Source organism: Ictidomys tridecemlineatus, chromosome 2, assembly GCF_052094955.1.
Source record: "Ictidomys tridecemlineatus isolate mIctTri1 chromosome 2, mIctTri1.hap1, whole genome shotgun sequence".
Taxonomy (NCBI): domain Eukaryota; kingdom Metazoa; phylum Chordata; class Mammalia; order Rodentia; family Sciuridae; genus Ictidomys; species Ictidomys tridecemlineatus.
Window position 1 is genome coordinate 196053297 of NC_135478.1, and position 22096 is coordinate 196075392.

Consider the following 22096-nt stretch of genomic DNA (forward strand, 5'->3'; position numbering starts at 1 on the left):
GGAAGAGGGTTTCCATTCATCTGAGGATAGACCTAGACTCAGGCAGAGCTTTCTCAAGTATAGGCTGCCCAGTGAGAGATGGGCTGACTTTGAGCCTGTGAATTCCCTGTCCAATCAATATGGCTACAGTTGCACCTGCCAGCTTTTGTGACCTGGGGAGAACGACCTAAAAAAAAATAATAAATTTCTCTTATCCTTGTTTTTTTAGTGCTTGAAATGGAAGCAAGAATAATTATTTACTTACAGTTATTATGAGAATTAAATTAGGTAATAAGTAGAGTGATAGCTTATGTTTACTTAGTTCTTATTATGTCCCAGGGACTATTCAGAATGCCTTCTGTAAATTATCTCTGGAACCTAACAAAGCTCCTGACACACCTGGCTCTGCCTCCCTGTCCTAAGAATTCTCTCCCATAACACTTACACTGCCCACACCACCCTCCGGGCATAAAGGCCTTTTCCTAGTTCTCAGGCCACAATCAAGCAAGTTCAAGCTTATCAAAATATTTCCTGTGGTCCTCCTGGATACTCTTTTCCCAAACCTTCCCTTGAATGGCTCCTCCTCATAGTTCCAGTCTGGCCTAAAGGTCACCTGAACTTGAATATGCTGTTTAAAGTCACTGAGATCCACCCCTGTTCCTCATGCACTCCACCCACTCTTCTCACACATGGCCTTGTTTTATTTGCTCAGGGTCTCATCTCATGGAATTATCTCAGGTGTTGGTTTGTTTGCCTCCCTTATCCCCAGTAAAAGGCTAAAGTCCGTGCTAGCATACCACTTTATCCCCACCAGTCTCACAGTACACATTCAACAGGTACTAAATGAATACCTGTACATGTTGGTGCAATTAATATCAGCCCTGTCTCTCCTTCTGTAAGTGGAAATTCTGCGAAGAAGCTGGGTTGACAAGGATTTTCTAAAGGATATTCCTACATTGGGGAAAAAAAAAAGTAGAATCAGGAAACATGTTCTGATTTTTATATTATAAATGCAGGGTAAATTGTTATAAGTTATAAATGCTTTTCATAGTTCATAGCTTTTTCCTTTTTAACAACCTAGTAAATACAAGTCAATCATTCAAAAAGAAAGATGCTAATTACTACTATATTAAATATTATATTTATATGTTGACTTTTTCCACAACACTTTTAACAAACCACTGTACTTTATTCCAAATAACTGCTGTCCTAACATGTGACTTTCAAAGTAGTTAGCAGTGAATAGTAATTTTACCCATGACAGAGGATTCTGCAGAAATGTTCATACTGATGTTGATGGTTATTGAGAAAATTGATACCATCAATAAAATATAAAAATGATATGCAAATCATTATGACATGTTTTTATACTGAGTTATCCATAGAAGCCTTGCTTATGAACCAAGACCTTGCTGGCTCAGAAAACTTGTGGGCCAAATTTTAATACAGGTCAGATACTATTGCAATTCATTGAGAAGTTAATATAGAAATGTTGTGCTAAGTTTAACATTTATCCACATTGCTTGATATTAAAATGATTTTCTCAAAAGCCAGTCCTTAGTACAAGGTCATAAAAAAAGAATCTATGGTGATAGAAGTTTTTAGTGGCTGCCAGAGTACAGTGGACAGTATGGATGGGGAAATGTTTCTTATCTTGCTTTGGACATGATTACACAAATGTTTATAATAATAAAAATTCATAAAACTGAACATTAAAGAACTGTGCATTTTATTGCATTCAACTTCTATCTTAATTTTTAAATAATGAACAGTCAGAACAGAACATCTCTTAGCTGTTATATTCAAGAATGAGAAAAAGAACCAACTTGGTCCTTTTCCGGTGGTCTGTGGCCCAGACTACTGACATCAAGCATTTGCTAAGGGACGGATTCAGACTGCCAGTTTTCTGTTTTGTTTTATGGTATAGGATTTTTTTTTCATATCTATAAACAGGTTGAGGATGCAATTTAGTAAACTCATATATTTATATTCTTCATGACCATGTTTTATTATATTAAGTATTCCTAGGAATGGTTTTAATCTTTCATGTACATGTGCATGCATCCATTTTTATTAGATAATTTGGTCAAATTTATAATGAAGCAGATCATCTGTTTTCACTCAAATATTGAAGTGCTTTGTAACATAATTTCTACAATGTGGCCAGTTAAGTAGGGAGAGAGGAAGAAAGAAAACCTTGCCTGGCCTCACTGAGTGACTCCGCAAGGCAATATGTTTGTCTGCCAGGTTTTCTAATTGTTCCCAGCCCAGGTCTCTTGAGTCTGTGGTCAGAGGTAAAGAAAGTGTGAAGTATGTTATGTTATGTTTGCTTTCTGTCACTGTAACAAATACGTGAGATAAATCAAGTTAAAAACAGGAAAATTTTTATTTTGCTTCAGTGATAGAGGGTTCATTCCATGGTCACTTGGCCCCATTACTTTGGAGGCTGTGGTATAATTGGAGGAAACGTGTTCCTTAGGACAGCCAGGAGGCAAAGACAGTGGGGAAGAGGCTGCAGTTCCTTATCTCTCTCAAGGGAACATGCCCCCCCCCACCAATACCTTCTGCTTGGTCCCACCAGCTCCCAATAGCACCACAGGTTGGAGACCAAGCTGTTAGCAGATGGGCCTCTGGGGGAACATTTAAGATTCAAACCCTACTATCTCTTCTGTCTTTCCTTGAGCTATCTTGGTTTCTGAAGCAAAAACTGAGACACCCCCCCCCCTAGTTAAAATCCAGTTAGATTCTTCACAATTCAATCCTGCTTACCTTTCCCCCAGTTTTCTCCAATATGACCATAGCAATGGCATTAGGTTGTCTCACTGTGTATATTTTATGAAATCATTAGGAAAATAAGTAGTGATGTTTGCTCCTAACTAAACATCATTTTTACCAGATGCCTTTCAAACAGACAGGACACTCAGATGATTGATTTTTGTTTGCTTTATCCAGTTTTTTAAGCTTGCCATAAAATACATTAAAATCATAAAACAAGTTGACGTCATCTTTTAAATATAATGTTTACTTGACAAACCTTCCATTAAAAAAAAGACAGCAAATGGTGAAGGGAATAAATTAGGTTATGAATGAATATTGGGTCTCTGGTTTACCAACTCCTCTAATTGGGCCCTTCACTTAGTTTTCTGTTTTCAGCTATTATTTCAATAGTCTGGCGGAAATAATTGTTGCTGTAGATCTTAATTTAGATCACAGAGATGATGAATTCCAATAAGTAAAGGAAAATAAGAACATATTTAATGGTGCTGGTCACAGTCTCTATATGATACTCTACATAACACCAAACACACTTAGACAGACATGTTATCTTGTTTTAGGTGGATAATTTATACACTATGGTTTTGTTTAGTGTAATTATTTTTTATTTCACTGCTATCTGTTTTATTCTGTTCTCTTTTTTTTTATTACAGTTGTTTCACTCAATTCAGAGAACCTGTTTGGATTTATCTAAAGCAATTGTACTCTATCAAAAGAGGATATGTTGTAAGTATATCATAAGTGTGACAGATAGACCCTAAGAAAAAGCAGTATGTTTCACCTTCATATATCATTTAACATGTTTAAGGAACTCTTTATGGGTATTTATTTGTTTAAGCCACGAAGAGAAAGGTCTCTAATAATTTTACCTAATTTACATAGGTTGTTTATCTTTCAAAGTAAGAATCATACTAGGAGAATATTGTATTGGATGTCCCATGGATTTAGACATACCATTTATTTTCCCAAGTATAAAAAAGTTTTCTCAGTTTTATGCCTTGGGCTTTTAAATTGGGGTTATTTTTATTTGATTGCCCTGGCTCTCTTATATCCAGCGTTGTCCCTTTTAAAGAAGTCAGGTGGAGAGAGAAGGCATATACAGTTAATTCACTGGTGATATTTTGTTGACAGTATGTCCCCAAGAACATTTCTCATGTCAGACATAAGGTATTGGGCTGGAATGAGAGTTTCACACAGTCATCCTGTCTTAAAAGCATTCGCAACAAAGTTATCCCTGAAATACTAAATATCAAGTTGTATGTTGATATGTTTTTAAACTTCATTTTAAATCATAATAAATATAATAGTATAATTTCTATATTTCTAAGACTAGAATACAGTGTGTCATTTTATTTCTGATGCTCTGCCAAAGCCCTTTTCTATAATCACAAGTTAGGGATCAGTTGTTTTTCTACATTAGTAATGTTTCATTGAGGAACTGTTTGAGGAAAGCCCAAAATTCATAGGACTTAGAGGAAGAATTATATAAATTATCTTTGTTAATATTTACTAAATGTTTAGGCTAAGACTTCTCCAGGGCTCTAACTCCAGGATCTTGAGCTATGAGGAAATTGAGGCACATGCGGACGGCCCTCACATCTCCCTGTCTCACATTTAGTCATTCTCAGTGCTGGCCTGATTTGTCTCTTAAATAGCTTTCAGCTTTGCCCTCCTCTTCTGTATTCTCTGCCACTACCCTAGTTAGGCCCCACCATCACTCCCCTACTTGGTTTACTAAATCAGCTTACTATCTGATCCCCTTGTCTACACTTCTGCCTCCACTAGCCTGTTGTCTACACTGCAATCAGAGTACACTTTTAAACCAGACCAGATCATTCCTTTGTTTAAACCCCAAGTTCGAAGAATTATTGGTCAAAATTGCTTTTACTCTACCTACCATGCTCTTCATACTTAGCATGAAATGGATCATTTTCTCCTCAGCAGAAAACAAAAGATATTTATAAAATTATGATTGTTTTATATTAAGTGAGTCACATGAAGTCAGTTGCCATATATATATATATACATATGTATGTGTATATATATATATATATATATATATATATATATATATATATATTCATAAGGGAAGAAAAGATGGGTGCTTGCAGATTCTATGTAAACAGTGATTCTCCGAATAGAAATTATAGAAATTATGCTTACCATCTATTTGAATGTTCCTAGTAGAACACTTGGAAAGATCTTTCCCCTCAACTATCTCAGATTAGTTAATAGAATTAGGATTGAACACTGTAAAATCTCATGATCATCTTGTAAGGGCCTGCAACAGTGAGCCCACCCTTGAAGGAGTCATCTGGTTGTGCCAGCAGAGCTTGGCTGTGGGTTGTGGATGAGCCCTTTGTGTCTGCCCACTAAGCTCCTGTGAGCCATGCTATCACAGTAGGGATGAGAAGGAGGAGTTCTGCACTGCTGGGATGGAAAGGAATCCCGACTTGGATGGAGGGCTAAAAATAGGGTAGCTAATGTGAGGGTGTTGCTATGCAGCTGTCAAAGAAAAGAAATGAGGAAAATCTCTATGAACTGATGATATGAAGTAATTTTAAGGGTATAATTTTAAATGAAAGGAGCCAAGCACAAATGCATATGGATAGTATGCTACCCTTCAGCAAGAAATAAGGGGGGTATAATAAAATAGAAATGTAAAGAATGAAAAGTACACACACAAACACACACTCATACACACACACACACACACGTGCACACACAGTCTTCTTATCATGCTAAAGAATTTCAGGAAAGATAAACCAGAAATTAAAGAGACTGGGGGTGGGTAGGGAAGTGTTGGAAAGAAGTAGGGATGAGAAAGGGGCGGAAGGGTGAGGAGGGAGCTGTATCTAGCAAGCTTAGTGGTGTTTCACATACTCAAAACATGCTTAAGACCAGCCAGGACCTGGGAGGCTCCAAAATGGAATGCAAGCAGTAACAAACAAATTGAATTGCATTACAAATGAATAGCATCACCACACTGACTAGAGTGGAGAAGAAAAGAACTAACCTTAGTAATTTGGAGCAACAGTATTTTTTTACAGGATTCTAAACCTAAACACAAAGTGTACATGGAAACTGCTTTTGTTAATATATTTATTTCTTATAGGGATAACGGTTAGCAATTCTGAAACTGTGTGTGTATATTGAGGTAAATACATTATAGATAATGACAGCCTGGGTTCTTACTGCCTATAGTAGAAAGAAGTTGTGAATAAAGGGAGAAGGCTAGAATAAACATGAGGTATTGGGCTGGAATCAGAGGTGTCAATGAAGTCTTTGTTATTAACATAGATACAGATGGAGAGATTCAGAAATGAATACAGATGAGTGAGTATACATGGGTTCCTGTGCATTCATATATTTCCTGCCTTTGCTGACAATACCTCAAAGTACTAATGCCCTGTAGTACTAATGCCATGTAGTAGTGAGCACACCAACACACAGTTCTTGGTTTCTAAACACCCTTATTCATATAAGCAGTGCTTCTTGAAGAAATGACTGATTTCAGGGCTGAGGAAGGGAAAGTTCAAAATGAGTCTGGAATATTTTATAATGGCCAACATATAAGAAAGTTTTTGAAAAAGGGTGCAAGTTGAAAGGGCATAGCAGCAAGCCTATGGTCCAAGCTGGTACAATTTAAGTATCAAGATAAACAATGATATTGTTGAAATATAACACATGGAAAAAAAAATGATTACCCATTATGTCTATCTGGATGTAGATGGATGGAAAGGCAGGTAAGAAAAGGCCTTATAAAATACTTCCAGTTAATATATATATATATAGAAAAAATACCACAAAATCACCATTAAGTAAACACCACAGTGAGAATCATGGCAGGTCAGAGTCACTGAAGAGTGTCACAATTAGTGAAAGTTTGTGGAAAGAAAGTTTTGTGTACTCTTTCCTCAAAGTTACAAAAAAATTACAAAATAATAATTGCAAAAGGAAAAAAAAATGTAACTTTACAGTGAAGAAACCCAACAGATACTACTTTAACCAAGTAACAGAAGTCAACATCCCCAGTGATAATACATGTTGTTATGTAAACCTGATACCATCCACTAAGAGTGGCTCTTCACCTCTGTATACTTCCCTCAAGTCCATAACCCCAGTCTTATCATGAGAAATCAGACCAAGCAAAATTGAACGACATTAAAAAAAAAAATATTTCAGGAAAGTTGGGGCTGGGATTGTGGCTCAGCAGTATAGTGCTCACCTAACATGAGTGGGACCCGGGTTCAATCCTCGGAATCACATAAAAATAAAGGCATTGTCTTATATCCATCTTCACCTAAAAATAAATAAATAAATAAATAAATAAATATTTAAAAATATTTCAGGAAAGCTGAAATGGGAAAAAGCATCAAAGTCTTGAAAGACAAGAAAGATAAAGGAACTATCAGATTGAAGTATCTCCATGCTGGAACAGAAAAAGGGCATTCCTGGGAAAACTGGTTAAAAAGAAATTAAGAAAGCCTGTGGTTTCATTGGTAGTATTATTCCAATGTTAACTTCCTAGTTTGATCTTTGTGTCACGGTCATATAAGATATAATATTAGGGGAAGTTGGGGAAGGGCATATAGGAATTCTGTATACTATACATAATTTTTCTATAAGTCTAACATTATTTCAACATAAGAGGTTTCATAAAGGTCTAAACGTAACATAAATTGGATTCTATTGCTCCCTACCTTTTAAAAGCATCCAGTAGTACTTAAAGTAGAATCCAAACTCCCCTACCATGGCTGATAAACAGCACACACCTCTCCAGCCACATTTCCCCACCTGACATCTGAAGCCTTGAACTTGTTGTTCCCCTTCTTGGCATGGCTCTGCCTTAATGGTATCTAGAGCAGCCCCTTCATGTCATTCATAACTGAGCTTAATGTCCTATTCCAAGATGCCTCTCCTAATCACCCAGTGAAAGACAGCTTCCAGTCCCTCTTATTCCCCATCTCTCTTTTTGTATTTTTCTTTTTGTTTTGTATTTGTGATTATGTATGTTTTGTTTTTCTGTCACATGCTGCTTGAATATTAGATCTGTAAGAGCAGGGACCTCATGTGTCTTGCTCATCACTGTATCCCCAGGGGCAGAAAAGTGTCTGGTACGTATGGAATCATCCATAAATCTGGGCTAAGTGAGTTAATGCTGTCAAGCTAATTGGTTTCATAGTTCTTTAGTTGCATTTTGAGAGAATATATCTGAAAATCTAATTAGCAATTAAATGTGGATAGGTTTTTATTTGAATTTTTAAGCCCCAGTTAATTGAAAACTTTGTACAAGTAGAAATTTTTGAGTTATCTGATACATAAGTTGCACCTGAATTTAAACTTCTACCAATTAATTTTAGTATTTGAATTGTTTAAATTAAACAATGGCCATCACTAATTGGAAAATTCCAACCTTGAGCCCCATGGAGCTCAAACCTCCTTTCACCTCTCTCAGAAGCACTGCCAATTAATCAGAGTCAGCACTTAAATGAAACTTGTTTGCCACCAGGTTTAATCCTCCCATGTATAAAATGACCAGAAAATTATTTTTAAAAGCTTCAATCTACCTAGATTTTTTTTTTTTTTAGGAAATAGTACATTTCATCAGCCGTGTAATCATCAAGGTACCATGAACTGGTTTCTTCCTGACCTTAAACTAAATGTGTTCATTCATACATGAGTTGAGGCTTCAAAATTAAAAAAAAAAAAAAGAAAAGTGACAGTAGCCTTATGATCTTAGGAGCAAAAATGGGAAATTGCTCTTCATAGAGAAAGATTCATTGTGGAATTGATTGATTGATATAATAAACAGTGGAGAAGAAAAATGGAAGGTACTAAAAAACAACAATAATAACACTTTTTATAGTTACAGGAATTTTTAAGGTACTTAGGATCGTGGCATGAATATGAAATAAGCTTTTAACTTAAAATAAAATGTACAGGGATAACAAAGCAAAAATTATCGTTAGTTCAACCTCACAAACATTTAATTACTTCCATAACTATAACGCTTCATATTTAGACTGGGAAATATAAAGCTTAGATGAGGTCCCTGTACTGGAAAGCCGAGTCTCATAGGAAGGTCACATGCTCACCCATGCACACTCTGACATGGGTCCTACCACAGTAAATGCTAACACACGTGCCCAGGAGGCATTGCTGTCCTGAGAAATAGGAATCCACTGCTTGACAGAGGAAGTAGCCTTCCTGCTTTGATCTGTGAGCATGATTTTTGAGCGACAAAAGTAGGAAGGAGGAACATCTTTTACCTCTCAGGAAAAATGGATTCTGAAGCCTCGTTTCCATGGGGCCCTCCCAGGGGACTGATAGAGTGAACTATAGTCACAGATTAAGAAGGAAGCTGTAGTGAGTTTAGCTGTTATCTTTGTATTCATGGGTCCTGGCCAAACCTCTACATTATGGTTGGAGAGATTTTTAGGAATGGGGTGCATTCTCAAAGAAATCTGTATGGCTCATGGAAATAGACAAGAATCCTAGCAGCATTTAGAAAGCAGTTTGAGATACACATGGTGTGGAAATGTATCAGTACAGAAATGAGGACAAGAGTGTTATTCAAAGTATGTTGATAGTAAATGTTGTGTTTAGAAAAAGAGAAAAAGACAAACAAAAAAAATCCTGGGAAGCTTGGTGGCATTTGGGTCTCCTTTACTCTATTATGTGGATGCTCTGTATTTTATCAAATTAGTCCCTAGAATAGGAAGCAAGAGTTTTTTCACCATAATAAATAATCATGCTGATTATTTTTGTGCTCACTGGACTACCTCCTTAGGATGTTCTAACACCCTAACAGTAGAAGCGCAGTGTCAAAAATGTTGCAATTCTATGACTATATCTACAGCCAAATCAATCTGTAGAAAGCTTGTAACAGATCACTTACCAGTAGTCACATCTGCAGTTGTATTTAAAAAGGAGACCAAGATCAGGCAGAACCAATTCAGAGCCGGTTCCAGCATGTGTATTTTAAAATCCACCAAATGATCAACCTGATGGCCTACCCAGCCTCCATTCCCACCCCCACCTCCTACCCAAAACCTGTGTCATGAGTGAGATATTTGAGTTTCTTAACCATGAGTAGAATGTAACTCAGGAAGCACAGATCAAAAAACCAGACAGATAGAATAATAGGAGGCCACTAGCACAGAATTCTAGGAGCCACAAAAGATTCCCACCGTCAAACCCAACTCCTTCATTTCAGCTGGAAGCAGCACATTATGGGCTGGCTTTTCAGTACAGAGGTCATTTTCTGGTTCTGATTACAGGCACCAAACTCACTGACAGATGTATTCAAGTGAATTTGATCTCTGGTATTGTACGTGGAAGAACAGCATGAACATTAAATGGCAGGGTGCGGGGAGGTGGGGAGAACTCACCTTGAAGCCTGCCACTTGGATTTAATTTCATCTCATCTTTGCCTCTGGGAGAGAGGGGACCTTGTGATTCGTCTCTCTCATTTTCTTTGTAATAAAAATGCTCATTGTTCATGGCTCCTTTCTGTCTTTTCTTCATCAGTCTTGTCTCAAGAAGAAAATGAACTGGGAAAATTTCTCCGATCTCAAGGCTTCCAAGATAAAACCAGAGCAGGAAAAATGATGCAAGCCACAGGAAAGGCCCTCTGTTTTTCTTCCCAGCAAAGGTGTGTGACCTTTATTGGGGCTCTGTTTTGGGGGATCTGAAGAGAACCTGGGAATCACCTACTCATGCAGGGGAATTTCGCTGTCTTTAGAAAGCTTTTGCCTGCAGTTGAGGAGCTACTCCGTTTACTTGATTTCTTCTGAACTCTTATGAATAAAATCACATGTAGGATTCCTTTTTTCCCTTCTTGTTCATTTTTAAATATTTTTTTCTTATTTCTCCGGGCCTATAGGGGGCATTCTAGGTGCCAATCACTGTGAGTGCTGTCCTAGGCTTATATTTGACCTTCAACATTGCTCATAACGATCAGTCTGCTTCCAGCAGCTGATTAAAGCAGGAGCCTAATGAGACCAGCTTGAAGGGTTTCCTCCCTGCTCTCTGTGGGCCAATTAACTGCAGAGGGGTGTTATTCAGGATGCCCTGGACCACACTGCCCAGACCCTGGGCCAGCAGCAGCAGCAGCAACACCTGGGAGCTTATTAGAAATGCAGAAACAGGACCCCACCCCCCAGATCTGCTGACTCTGAAATTTGCATTTTAACAAGATTCCCTGTTGATTTTGATGTACATTCAAGTTTGAGAAGCTCCAGTACAGAGAAAACTGTGAGTGATCACTGGCATTTTTTTTTTTTTTTAAATACAACCAGGATTCATTTTTATGGTCAGTATTAAATAAGCAGGAGCCCCAGCACACAGTTGCTCCTTGTGCCTGAGAAAAGGACACTGTTTCTCTCAAACTCCTCCAGTAACTAACAAGCCCCCAAACTGTCATCCACTAATATTTGGCAGATTCACATCTAAGTAAAGCTTGTAGGTAATTTCCAAAATATTTAGGCTGTAGAAATCTTACTTACACAAATTGTCCAATATTTTCTTCTCCTATTAATTTTTCCTTCTCATTCTCCTTCCCATGGACATATTGCATGGGTGTTCCTATGAAAATCCAAGATGGAGTAGAAAAGAAACCAGCTGTGTCAAGTTTTTAGTGATCCCATTCCTAGAGATTTGGGTTCTTCCTCATGACATTTGGACCCTGACTGTGTGGACCATGCCAACTCTCATAGTTGAAGGAAACCATTTCCAACAGTTCTCTACCCTAGGTTTCCAAGAAAGATACTTATTTTTAACCTTGAAATGCACCTATTATACTTATTTATAGTAATTATTGTCCTTGTAAAAACCGTACATACTCATTTTAGAAAAATTTAAAAACAGACAAAATAAAAGGAGAAAATTAAAATCAATTTTACTAATGGGGATAATCTCCTTTGAACCCCTTGATAGATGCTTTATGTATACATATGAGCTTCTCCAACCTTAGGAGGATAAATAATTCCTAAAGTATCTTTCATAGAGTAAATTCTCATATGTTGAACATGTACTATCACTAATTAGAAGAAATTCTTATGTATACCTACATACAAAAATTAGCATCTATTTTATGGAAAACAAAGCCAAATCCCAGAACACAATGCAAGGGTTATTATTACTGATAACATTGTTAATTATTCTCTTATATGACTATCCAGTATATACCCTTTCATAATTATGTACCAGATGATCTCACAGAGCACAAATATTGTTTATGTAACCTAAGCTTCAGATACAAACACAAACAGTAAAAGAAACCAACAAAAACAATGCGAATGGTATTGAAAGTATAAGCGCTGTGTGTTAGCAAACTGTGCTGTGTCCATAACTTAATGAGGTATGACAAGCTTTACCATTTGGAAGGTGGCCTGCACACTGGGGTCTGGTTTCCTGACACTCAACTGTTGCCAGGCACATGAAATCCCAACTAGTTCTCCTAAACATGAAGGAAACAGGAGGATTAAATGCAACTCTCCTGAGGATTAAATGCAACTCTCCTGACTTTGAATTCTCAGTCCTAAACGTGATTTAGGGTATGCAGGAATATATTCCAACACAGATAGCTGATATCATAATTTCTAGTGTTTGCATCTTATTGTATATAGATTATTTAGCAAATTGATTTTTTTAACGTCAAATATGCTATCATTTTAAATTTCAGTGTATACATTTTAAACAGCCACACCTTAGCATTCCACTGAGTACGTGTGAATAAACATATGCCAGGTATACATTTAACCTGGGCCCTGCTGTGCATTTCTTTGGTCATTTCCACCTTTTCCTGCTAAAGGATAACTGTCCTTGGAGTAGACCTTTAGGTGCTTTATTATTACACTTGGATGGATTCTCCTGAATGAAAATGTGGACCAATCTATCACTGAATCCGGATATTTTTTATTTATTTTGAGTCATGATCTAGTCTCTCATATCACAGTGATTGGGTTTTCACCTTTCTGATTTTATATGGAGTAAGTTACAAGAAAAAAATGGGGTGAGTCTATATGCCTTCTTTTCCCCCAACACTGGAGATTAAACCCAGGGACTCTCAACCACTGAGCTACACCCTTGAACTTTTTATTTTTTATTTTGAAACAGGGTCTCACTAAGTTTCTGAGACTGGCCTCACACTTGAGTTTCTCCTGCCTCAGCTTCCTGATCAACTAGGATTAGAGGCATGTGGCACTGAGCCTAGCATGCCTTTTTCTTTTTTATTACCAAGCTTTACAACTTTAAATGTATCTGTCCAATTTTACAATAGTGCAAAAAAACAAGAATAGTTCATTCACAAGACCTTTTTACAGCCAGTTTAGGAAAATAGTTGAAATCCAAGGGAAGAGAAAAAGGAGTCCAGAAATGAATACCATACTCAGGGAGACATCTGAGGACTGTTTGCAACTTTTCATAGAAGCCTTCAATTATACAAACCTTCACACCAGTGTTTGTTTAACTGACTTATTTGCTAGTCATTGCAACAATGGCTCATTCTGTTTGATGAAAGGTGAGTATTAAATTTAAACCAATAGGATAAAGCACAAGTTTCCTCGATGGGGTAACAATATGTATTTGAAAAAATTTCCAATGTCTAGGTAGGACAATGTGGGCAAGTTATTTTTCTAGAAGTTCTCAATATTTAAAACATTACAGACAAGAGGAAAAAGCAAAGGGGATTTTTTTTTTCTTATTGAACCATTTATACTCTTTCAGGTCTGCACACATAAGGTGGCATTGCAGACACTGATGGAGCCTCCAGGAGTCGCCCTCAGCTCCCTGGCACCATTGTTCCCTGAGATTGCATTTAAATTGAAATTGAAATATTCATCTCATTTTTTATATTTTGCACCTGTGCCCTGAATCTTTCTGGAAAAGAATGTATTTTAAAAGTGTAATTCATCTGACACTGCTCATTTTGGGTAGGAATATGAAAGAAGCAATATTTTCTACCCAAAGTAAATATTGTACTTAGAGTTTGATATATCGAAAATTTTTTTTTCTGAATAAATGACAGTGTGCTTGGCTCATATTATAATAATTTTACATTCATATAATATACATTTCTGATGTATATCTTTTAAGTTTGGAGAGGTTTTTCTTTTTTACAAGAATTAAATTATATACCCTATCTCCGAGGTAGAGCCTCAATAAATGTGCTTATCTCTCCTAACCACCTGAAAATGCTTCAGTTCATGCTTCATTTCTCCTGGAGCAAGCAGCACATGCCCCAACTCCTGAAAAGTAATCAAAATGGCCCTGGTCACATACAGTCTCTTCAAGGAGCCCACCTTTAAGGGATCAGGAGACAGGAAGTGGCCAAGATTGGAATGGAAATGGCATGCCTTGACTGTCCATCATTGATGCAGGATTGGTTCCAACTTCACTGCCCAAGCTTGAGGCCACCCCCAGCAACACTGAGAGAGGTGTTTCCCAATGGTCCACATTAGTCCCAGCAAACTGAAGTATGGAACACGGGTGGTCGTCCCTGACCAACTCATGGATTCACATACATTTTAATTATTATTCACCAAATCTGAATGGAGCATCTTCTCTTCCAGGCACTGTTCTAGGTTCATAAGTTTAAGACAAAGTGTCAAGGATTCAAACTGTGATTGCCTTGGTTTCAAGGTTGTCATTTTGTCTTTTTTTTTTTCCAGATTGGCCTTGAGAAATCCTTTGTGTCGATTTCACCAAGAAGTGGAGACTTTTCGGCATCGGGCCATCTCAGATACGTGGCTGACGGTGAACCGCATGGAACAGTGTCGGACAGAATACAGGGGGGCATTATTATGGATGAAGGACGTGTCTCAGGAGCTCGATCCAGACCTCTACAAGCAAATGGAGAAGTTCAGGAAGGTAGGAGGTTTTATGAGGTTTACCAAAAGGGGTACCTGCTAGAAGGTAATGAGGTGTGATTGAATCCCTCTGGTGAAGAAGGCTTAGCTCAAAAGCACCAAGGATGCAATTAATCATTGCTGACGTCTTTTTATGTGACAGAATACCAATTAATGTGATATATAATTCTCTAAGGATAAGATAGAAGAGACATCTGGAAATTGCTGGGATTCAGTAACTGGTTTTAATTGAACTCAGATTTTCATATAATGTGCACTTTTTGTACGGTTGTCACTTTTAAATGCCTTTTCACGCATAAGCATAACTAAAAATCAAGATCAGATAAAATGAATCTGGAAGGTGATAACACAATATTGGGGCAATCTTTTAAAATTGCTAATGTGTATTAAAATTAATAAGACAATAATACTCCTTTGTTTTGTGATGTGTTCAGAAGCAGTGGGGTTTAGTTGTAGGATTAGCTAATGTGGCATTGACTTTATCTGATATTGGCCTCTTCAGAAATTTCTTTGAGGAAAATAAGTACCCATAGAGATGAGTATGGTCTTAAATTGCCCTGAAATAACTGGTGAGTAGCAGAGCTAATTTCCAGTTAGTTTTTTAATTACCTTGTGTCAATGTAGGGTTTGGAGATTTTGACATACAAGGATGCATCCTACCACTGGGTGGCAGTGGTGCACTGAGTATTTATGAAAACATGGAGAGGGTTGTTTTTCTTGTTTTGTTTTGTTTTTTTTTTTTTTTTTTTTTTTGTGTGTGTGTGTGTGTGTGCAGTCTTGGTAGTTCTTTGTTTGGTCAACTGGATGTATTTCAGAGGGTGAAAGAAAAAAAAACATCAGCCAAATGTTGAGCTTGACATAATATTGTGTCAACTGTCTTACTCATTTAAAATGATCCACATGTAATTAGAGATAACTACTTAAAATTCCTGGATTTTCTTTTAAGTACATCCTTGCAGAGCTACTATGAATAGAAAAACTTACTGGTTTTGGAGGCTGGATGTGGAGGTGGGGTAAATGGAAGGAGGGACCTTCTATGTGTAAAAGAATGATCACCAGATCTTGACCTACACATTAGATGGATACAAATTCCTCTAAAAGTCAAATTTCCTCTTGGTTTGTAATTTAGAATCCTTCCGTAGGAAGGGAATCAACATCCATTTTCTTTCTGAACACAGAGGTTAGAAGGCAGACTTCTGAGTTCGTGGAACATCAAGATTGAATTACCTCTCTCCTTTAGAGATGATCTTATGAAATTCAGTAATCTTTTAAAAGGGAAAAATCAAGCTTTTGAGATAGTAAATAAAATTGTCACAGTTTGAAATGATACGGGTGAATCTAAGCTACTTTCGAAGTTTTCTGGCTTTCTAACCAGGCTGGTAACTTGCTTTATCTTTCATACTTTGGGGGAGAGGGTGAGAAAAATGGAATGGAATAGGTATAAAAAAGGAAAGAAAAAACATTATCTGCAGGGCATAGTGCTGATCACCCTTGTATCTGCTACTCCCCTAGCCCCTCAGTAATCAACACACAGATTTAGTTTTATAGATGAGGACAATGATGCCCAGTTAGGTAACTAACTCAAGGTCAGAAAGGGATGTGAAAGTCAGAATCCAAGAAAACATGCATAATTTTTTTCCCTAAGAGACAAAAAAAAGGAAGTTGAAAAGCATACCTAAAATGGACGAAAGCATTTTCATGGTAATTCCTCTCCTCTGATTTATTCACTCAATTAACAGTTATTGAGTCCCTCCCCTGTGCCAAATAATAAAAGTAAGCATACAGATATTCTAGAAGGCAGAAGAATTTCATGTGGAATTGTGTTTATTTGGTTTTGTTTGGTGTGGGGGAAGGTGGTTACTCTGTAAGAATGAAATAGAAACCAAGTCCTTCGTCATTTGGTTTGAACATTGAAACATTTCCCACCATTTAGTGTCATCAATTGGTTGACTTTGGAAAATATGGTTTTTTAAAAAAATCCTTTGCCATGCAGAAGTAGCTAAAACTATGGCTTACTCCCTAATCCTTGGTGTGCTGGATTTAATTTAACAGCTGAACATGGTGTACTCAGAATTTAGGGGAAAAGTATGTTTTTTAAAAGAAGCCTGTTTTTAAGTGTGTATTTGATTAGGCTGGACCCTCCACAGGACAAGGGACCATGTTGGTTCTCCTGAGAGCCCTAATCCCAGCACCTGGCCCCAAATTCACACTCCTCTATTGGGTGGCAGAATGCCAGGCCCCCAGTTTGAAGTTCCAGAGCCGTGTTTTCTCAGACCTCTCTGGCATTCCCACCACATGCAGCTGACCTCCCCATCTTTTGGAAATTGACATACATGGATGTGGGAGTAAGAAACAGAATTATTGATTTACAGGTTGCTGCCCTATTTGATGGATGACTTTAAATTGTGAAGTTTTCTGTTCACTTGAGTTTATAGCACGAAATCCAACTTTGCGTGATCGTTAGTGTTTTGTCCCAGTGGGACTGCGTTTTACACAGAGTCTCCATTGATCTCTCAGGAATGTGTTACCTAAAGGTGTTTCTGAGTCATCTGGGATAGCGATCCAGCTGCCGGTGGCTCCTCAGGAATTACCAGTGGGAGTGGGAGTTTCGGGCTCCTCTGTGCCAGCTCCTGCCTTCACATTTCATGAATCCTGAACTGTGGCCCTCCCTATCTGGAGTCTTTAGTGTGCCTTCCTTCATTCATGTGTTTTTTTTTCATTAGACAAATGATATTATATAGTAGTAGATACAGTAGTAAATAAGAAGGCATCATCATCGCCCATCCTGTCTTGTGTGGTCATTAGGGGCAACATGTAGTGCCACAAGAACACCTGAGAAGGGGCATCCTGGAGGAAAGGGCATCTAAGCAAGATGTGAAAGGCAAGAAGGAAGAGCTTGGGTTGAGAGTGTGAACAACAGAACACAGGACTCTATGGCGGACACAACTTGAACAGGCGCCCTAAGGGAAAGATAGCAACAGGGCATTTAGAACCACAGCACAGGAGAGGTGGGCAAGGGTACAGGGGTGGCCAGACCGTGGAGCTGGATAGGAAAACAGGGCCGGAGAAGACAGGACATCTGCACAGCAGAAGGCAAGAAGGGAAGGGTGTTGAGAAAGGGAGGGGCATGCTCAAATTTGTGATCTCAATGGCTCACTCAGATTTTAAGGTGGAAAAAGGATAGGAAGGTCCCACGTCTTGAACCTGGCACATCTGCTAGGAAGCTTTTATACAAACCCAGGAGAGACATGGGGTGACTGTGTAATGAAGCAGGAAGTAGTCCAGAAAGATAGGCACTGTTCTGACTCTTTAATTACAGAGCCCTTCATTATTTTTAGAAATAAGCAGAATAAGCATAAATAAATAAATAGCAAGTTCAAGTGTGTTTTCATGTCCAACCAAGATTTTTTTTTCAGTGTTTTCAGAATGCCAAGAAACCTTTTAAAGAGTACACAGTGAGTATAGCTGAAATGATGAATGAAACTTAAAATCAAACAAAGTGAATAGTCTGTTTTTCCTTCTGGCACCTTTAGAAGCTCAGCAGCTGAAGACAGAGCTGTAGCATTGACGTGGGACAATTTTTACCAAGCCTGTGTTACAAGGGGGTGGAAACAGAGAGGGGAGAGCTTGAGCCCAGCCTACAAGTAAGACCCTGCTAGTCATTTGCTCCTTGTGGAAATGACCCTGATCAGAAAGATACCTGGAGAGTGTGGCCACACTTAGCTGTTCTCCTCTGTCCAAATAATGGACTGTGGTGGGTGAATCTAAATGGGCCAAGGCTGGGTGACTGTGTGCAGCCTGAGGCGGCTCCTGACAGCGTGATTCACCCGGGAACACGAGGTATTTTACGAGCAAAGTTACAACGTGTGATATATGTGCCCTTTGAAGGCAGAGTAAAAGGGTATAATTTAAAAATAGAAGTCAGCTTCTTGTAGCCGATTACATCAGCTGAAGTTGGGAGCTTGCAGCCGAGCGGGTGCAGCCTGGTGCCCTTGAGAGAGTCCTCCTGTGGTCAATTAAGTGTCTTGTTTTTCTTGAAAGTCAGAAATGGGATGGTGGGTAATTATTCTAAATGGAATAAAAGCTGTGTTAGGTGTAAGAAAATAGTTCTGAATCCTCTAAAGAGAAAGTATGGAAATGTATACGTGGGCATTTGCAGGAGTCAGAGTCTTCATAGACAAGGACAGGGGACCAGTGTTTTAATGAGGGCCATCTATTAAATGACTTGATGAAATCCTACAGCATTTGTCTAGTGTTTCATCACCATAATTCAAAAGGATATCTGAGAAATATTATAGGAAATATCTTTGGTATATGCTGGTATTTGCAGGCTTGTATCTATTTAAAATAGTGTGAGGTTTTAGAGACCTGTTAGTCCACTGGTCACATCATCAAAGGATTATATTATGGTGAGAAGGTTTAACAAATGTCAGCAGATTACTAGGTAGGGGCTTATTAGGGCCATCAGTCAGTGGTGTCCCTGTGTCCCAGTTGAGAAGGTTTGGGTCTATAGGCTTGGTCAAGGACTGGTGAACAACAGTATTGATACTAGAGGGGTTTTTCCCTGTGAACAAAGACTTGGGTTAATTAATTTGACAGTTCCATTAATTACTGCTGAAATCATTGGTCTTTGTCAGAGGTCAGGCTCTTTGAGCAATTGAGGGCAGGTCCTATGGGAGCTGGAGACGCCACTTAATGCAGGGACTGTCACTGCTCGGCCATCTCCCTGCATTGTGATGAAGGCCTTTCATTTTTGCCTGGGCCATCAGCTCTCCAGTTGAAACCAGTTTTAGTTCAGTACCTCCATAGGTCTGGAACCCCCAACAAGTTGAGTTGAGTGAATGGAGAGTGTCTTAAGCTTGGATCTATACAGTAGACCAATGTGAAATGTCTAAGCAGTATCTTAACTCTGAGAGGTTTGCTGATATTTGTCTCCATTATCTCCTTTGCCTCTGTTAGGTCTAGAACGCTTACACTGAGCTGAGTTTATGAGACGAAAATTCCTTTTGTCAAGTTAAGGCTGTCTTGAATCTGTTTCACAACTCTGTGTTTTCATTGATTGGTGTTTGGTGTGTGCTTGTTGTTTGTTTTGTTTTGGATGTTTAACTAGGGCACTTGTTATTTGTGGTCCCCAATCAGATTGAATCTAGTTGCCAACACACCATAGGAAAAGCCTGCCATTTTCACATGGTACAACTCAGAATGGAACAAATAATTACACCCTTGCTTTCATTTCTGAGTTTGATGAGATGCGGCCTTTGGGGCTTTGTGTGTCTTTACTGATTTTCTCCCACTGAATTTGGTAAACAGCAAAGATGAGTTCCAGGGTCAAACCAACACCATTTAGAATAACATGTATGAAACAGATAACTCTTGCCAAGCTGGTGGCTGACTGGCTGGCTGCTGCTCCTGATTGGAAATAGAAAGGAGGCTGGAGCACATGATCTCAGAATCAAGACGCCCCCTCCTCTGGTTCCCTGTCTGCCTACACGAGCTATGGCAGCTTAGGTCTGATAAGTCTATTGCATTTTTCTCATCTACCAGACTCGCTTCTAGCTGTAATATTTTTATTATTTTTTATCTAATCACTAAATTCTAAAATCTTTAAGCTCATCTGTAGAGAAGTGTAGACACTGGAGTAGGGCTAACACATGCTTTTATCAGTGTAGTGTTTTCCTCCTACTTCAAGTAAATAAGGTCGGGTCTTGCTGAGTTTGCTCACCTTATTGCTGTTGCTTATAATCTTAGATGCTGGAAAAATATGAATGTTTCATCCATAATTTAGGGGTAAAGGAGACTTTGATGTTAACAAGCTGATAATTCTCCTCCCTTATGCAGATATATTAATGCTTTTGCAAGGATCAGCAACCTGGGGCCTACAGGCCAACCACCTGTTTTTGTAGATAAAGTTTATATTGGAACATGCCTGCACCCATTCATGCTCACTGTCTGCTGTCAACTTTCACAATACCATTGGCAGAGCTGAGTAATGACAACAGAGCTTCAAGGTCCTCAAATTTGGAAATATTTACCCTCTGCTCTTTCACAGAAACAGTTTGCTGGTAGCTGATTTCAGTAGCCATCACTAGTGCAAATGAGGTGAACGACTTGACTTTTTGCTAAATTTTTAATTAGAGTGAAAAAAATACATAATTTTAGCCATCTTAACCATGTTTGGGTGCTCTGATGAATAGCATTAAGTATATTCATATTGATGGACAATAGATCTCTAGAGCTTTTTCATCATGCAGAACTGTGACTCTTTATCTCCTACCTCTTTCCAATCCCTGGTAACCACTTTTCCACTTTTTGTTTCTATACATTTGACTACTTTATATACTTACCTATATCTAATATGAGTGGAATTCTACAGTGTATATCATTTTATGACTGGCTTATTTTGCTTAGTGTAAGGTCCTCGAGGTTCATAAGTGTGTAGCTTGTGATAGGATCTTTCTTCCTTATTAAAGCTGAATAATAATCCGTGACAGGTATATGCCATGCTTTGTTTATACATTTTTCACTAATGGGCATTTGAGTTGCTTCTCCCTTTGCTTTTCAAGAGTGCTGCTATGAGCATGGGGGTGCCGATATCTCTGAGAACCTGCTTTTAATTCCTTTGGACAGATACTCAAGGATTGTTGGATCATATGATAATGCTACATTTAATTTATTGAGGAGCCACTGTACTGCTGAGGTTAAAAAGTTTCATAATAGGAAGTTGTCATTCATCCTGATTTCCCTTGTGGAATATTTCCAAGTTTTTAAAACAAGTAAGGTCATGGAATTTCAGAGATGTGTGTGGTTCCTAAATATGCTATTTTAGAGTAGTGGAACTTTGACCTCTTAAGTCTCTAAGACAATTGGTGTTATTACATGTTTGAAATATTAGGAAATGGCCATGAGTAGGACAAGAAGACATGTATAATTAGCATATAGCTCCCTTACTTCAGACACCAGTCCACTCTTTATATTCTCCATATAACCAAACTCAGATAAAATACAAAGTCCACCTCTACATCTACATCTAGAGGACATTGAGGAAGGCAGAGAAAACTGGAACCATGTGTGAAATAAAAGCAACTCTGATACTTGTCCTCTCACCCAAAAATGAAAAGAAGAAAAAACACAGATAGATGAGATTAAAATTTATTTCAACATACCCACATTTATTAAACATCCTCTTTTAGATGAGGGACTAAGAAATTGTGCATCAAAATCACTAAAATCATTGGGAAGCTTTTCCCTAAGTAAACATGGAGCACCAGCATGTATATCTTTTATAGCATTCTCAGTAAAGAAACATTTTTATTAGACAGTACAGGTGGGAGTGAAATTCCAAATTTCGTTCTTTCATTTTGCCTGATCTTCACGGATGGCCTGCTGCAGTTCATGACTCAGTAGAAGGCGGAAATGGGTAGCACCACATGTATGGCAGGAAGACCAATGTTCCACTGGACAGATCTGCA

At 38.2% G+C, this 22096-nt stretch overlaps 1 protein-coding gene across 20 annotated transcripts in view; it reads left to right on the plus strand.

The window, feature by feature from the left end:
• The window catches only part of Ica1 (islet cell autoantigen 1), a 145519-nt gene that overhangs the window by 22879 nt on the left and 100544 nt on the right, over positions 1 to 22096 (plus strand). For all 20 annotated transcript variants that reach the window (XM_078040358.1, XM_078040353.1, XM_078040349.1 and 17 more), the window contains 3 exons: positions 3408 to 3480; positions 10288 to 10411; positions 14430 to 14628. In XM_078040358.1, the coding sequence (XP_077896484.1) occupies positions 3408 to 3480; positions 10288 to 10411; positions 14430 to 14628 (396 nt within the window). The remainder of the gene's footprint in view (positions 1 to 3407; positions 3481 to 10287; positions 10412 to 14429; positions 14629 to 22096) is intronic.